At 40.8% G+C, this 2,618-nt stretch overlaps 1 protein-coding gene across 1 annotated transcript; it reads right to left on the bottom strand.

The window, feature by feature from the left end:
* Nucleotides 1-367: 367 nt before the first annotated feature.
* LOC306835149 (uncharacterized protein) lies at nt 368-2,401 on the bottom strand (the record flags this gene model as incomplete). Its single annotated transcript, XM_079361578.1, has 2 exons — nt 368-491; nt 1,257-2,401. 2 exons carry the CDS (start codon nt 2,399-2,401, stop codon nt 368-370), a joined length of 1,269 nt encoding a protein of 422 aa, XP_079217704.1.
* Between the last annotated feature and the right edge of the window lie 217 nt (nt 2,402-2,618).

Here is a 2,618-nt window from a genome sequence, read left to right as displayed (position 1 = left end):
TAATTGAAGAATAAAAACAGAAAGTTGCAGATGAGATGAAGACGAGCTGAGCAAACGGATTCCTAAAAACTCATTATTACAGATTCAATAAATGTAGATTAGATTACATATAAAACATAGATCACTGAAAATAACATCAAGATGAATCAGAACGTTTGTGTCGGCTAATTATTTGATTTCAAACACACATTTAGAAAGCCATTAATCAGCTTTTTTTGTGTGCATTTCGTACTTATTCATCACTCTGTGTTCAAAAACTTTTGTTTTCATGTTCTAAAGACGAATAAATGAACTGCAAATAGTTATCACTGAGCAGCAAGGTTTTGACTCACTGTCTCCATCTAGTGGCAAGATGAAACCATTACAGCTACACAACTTTTAACAGAGATGACTGGCTTGGGGCTGCACAGTTGTATTGCTGTTGCCTCACATCGAGAAAGTTCCTGGTTGGGATCCCCAATGGGCCATTGTTCTCCGGGTACTCAAGCTTCCTACCGCAGTTCAAACACATGCTTGTTAGTGTTAACTGGTGAGTCTAATGGTCAGCTCCCTGTCCCAAATTTACGTCTTGATGTGTGCTTATATTTCTGAGGAAGGAATCACAAATTAACTAACCCTAACCCTAACCCAAATTCTAAATTCATCACGTGATTACATTTAATTTTATGCGAAACATTAATATTATGATTTAATCTTTGTGAGGATTTAAAGTTTGTATCAACAAGAACGCCATATTTCAATCAGAGCTTCTTAAAATTATCTTGTTCATCTACTCAAACATTCATTTAACAACTCTGTCAGTAGCTACAACCAGTTTACGGAACTTGTACCGCAGCACTGTTGTGGATCCCTTCATTCGACTCTTCATCTCCTCCAGTTTCTGGACCTTCTCTGTGTCTCCGTTCTCCTTCATCTTTTTAATCAGTAAGTCCAAGTGGACAAGAGTGGACAGAGAATCAGCATTCAGAGCGATCTGCTCCAGTCTGAGAACATGCTCGTAGGACTCTTCCAACCATCGATCTTTGTCCTCTTTAAGTTTGTCCATTGTCTTCTGAAGTGTTTCCAGAAGACTTGTTTTCTCTTCACGGTCTGCTTTACTTTGGTCATACTTCTCTTTCACGTCTTGAAGAGTTATCTGAGGTTTCCTTGTCTTCTGAACATATCTCCACTTTTCCTTCACATGATCAGACGCAGGGCATTTCCCTGTACATACAGTGCAGCGACCCTTACTGATCACCTCACAGTGTTCGGGATACCAGGTCATCGAGCATCCAGGGTAGTGACAGTTCTCCTCACAGACTGTACAACATACAGCTCCACTATAGAACAACAGCCTCATTCCACCACTGATTGGTTCTTTATCTTTGTAGACCTCATCAACTTCTACAGTGAAGTTCTTGTTCCTCTTCATCTCATGTTCATGTGTCTTCAGGGCTTCCTGAGTCTGTTTGATTTCTCTCTGTTTTAATTCAATCAGCTCAACTCGCTCTTGCAGGTTTTGGATCGAGGCTTTCAGTCTGATGCGTTCGTTCAGAACGTCCACAGTTATCCTCAGCTGTTGTGGAGGCGTTTTAAACAGAAACTTTCCAAACTCTGACATTCCTTTCATTGATACATCATATGCATGTTTAAGTGCTCTTTTGTTCTTTGTGTTCGTCCTTTCTTTATTTTGAATGTTATCAAACAGGAAGTGAACAGGCTGCTTCTCTTCATCTTTGGCACACTTGATGTTTGCTTCCTCAAGGGCTTTAAGAACATTTTCAGGTGTATTTCCATTTGAGTGTGTGATGAGACAGACAATGTTGTTCTCCATGTTTTTTCCAAACAGAGACGCCACTGAATCAAGGATGTACCTGAAACGATCACTCAGGTGATTCTCACTCGTTTTCATCACCAGACCCACGACATTTATCTCAGAAACTCCGTCCTCTGAGCGGAACAAGTCAGATAATCTATTTGTGATGTCGTCATCATATTCAATCCCTCTGGTGTTTCCGTAACCAGGAGTATCAATGATGGTCAGAGAGTAGGACAGAGTTTTATCTTCAAAACCAAAGAGATCGTACACGATCACATCTGATGTCTGACTTTCTGTTTGACCTTTCTCCTCCTCCTTCTCTACGATCTCAAACCAGACATCGTCGTCCCACGTCACTCCCATGGCGTAGTTGACCAGAGCGTTGATCAGAGTAGATTTTCCTGTTCCTGTTTCTCCCACAAGCAGGATGGTTTTGTGTACTTTAGTTGGATCTCTTTCACCAAGAGTCATTCTTGTTATGGTCCCAATCTTCTCTTTCTTTGGTGTCAGCTGGTAGACATTAGGAGATCCTGGTCGGATCAGGTGTTTGCAGGTGATGTTGTCATACCTGGTTGTTGTGTTTCTGTTGAGAGGTGAAGACATCCGATCAAAAACCAGAAAACATGGACAAAGAGATCCAAATGGGATCTTTTAATAAAAGCAGTTCATGCATTTTCACACCACATGGAAACCTTTCACAACAATAAGTCTGAATGTGACTCCATCTCAACATTGAATATAAGAAGAAGACCTAGTCACCTTTCAGTTCCCCTTATGGAGGCTACAGACAGTAGCACAGTGGTGTTCAGCTTCTCCTGTC

The sequence above is a fragment of the Symphodus melops genome, assembly GCF_947650265.1.
Source record: "Symphodus melops genome assembly, chromosome: 14".
In the NCBI taxonomy this organism is placed as follows: Eukaryota; Metazoa; Chordata; class Actinopteri; order Labriformes; family Labridae; genus Symphodus; species Symphodus melops.
This window is presented reverse-complemented; position numbering and strand designations above follow the sequence as displayed.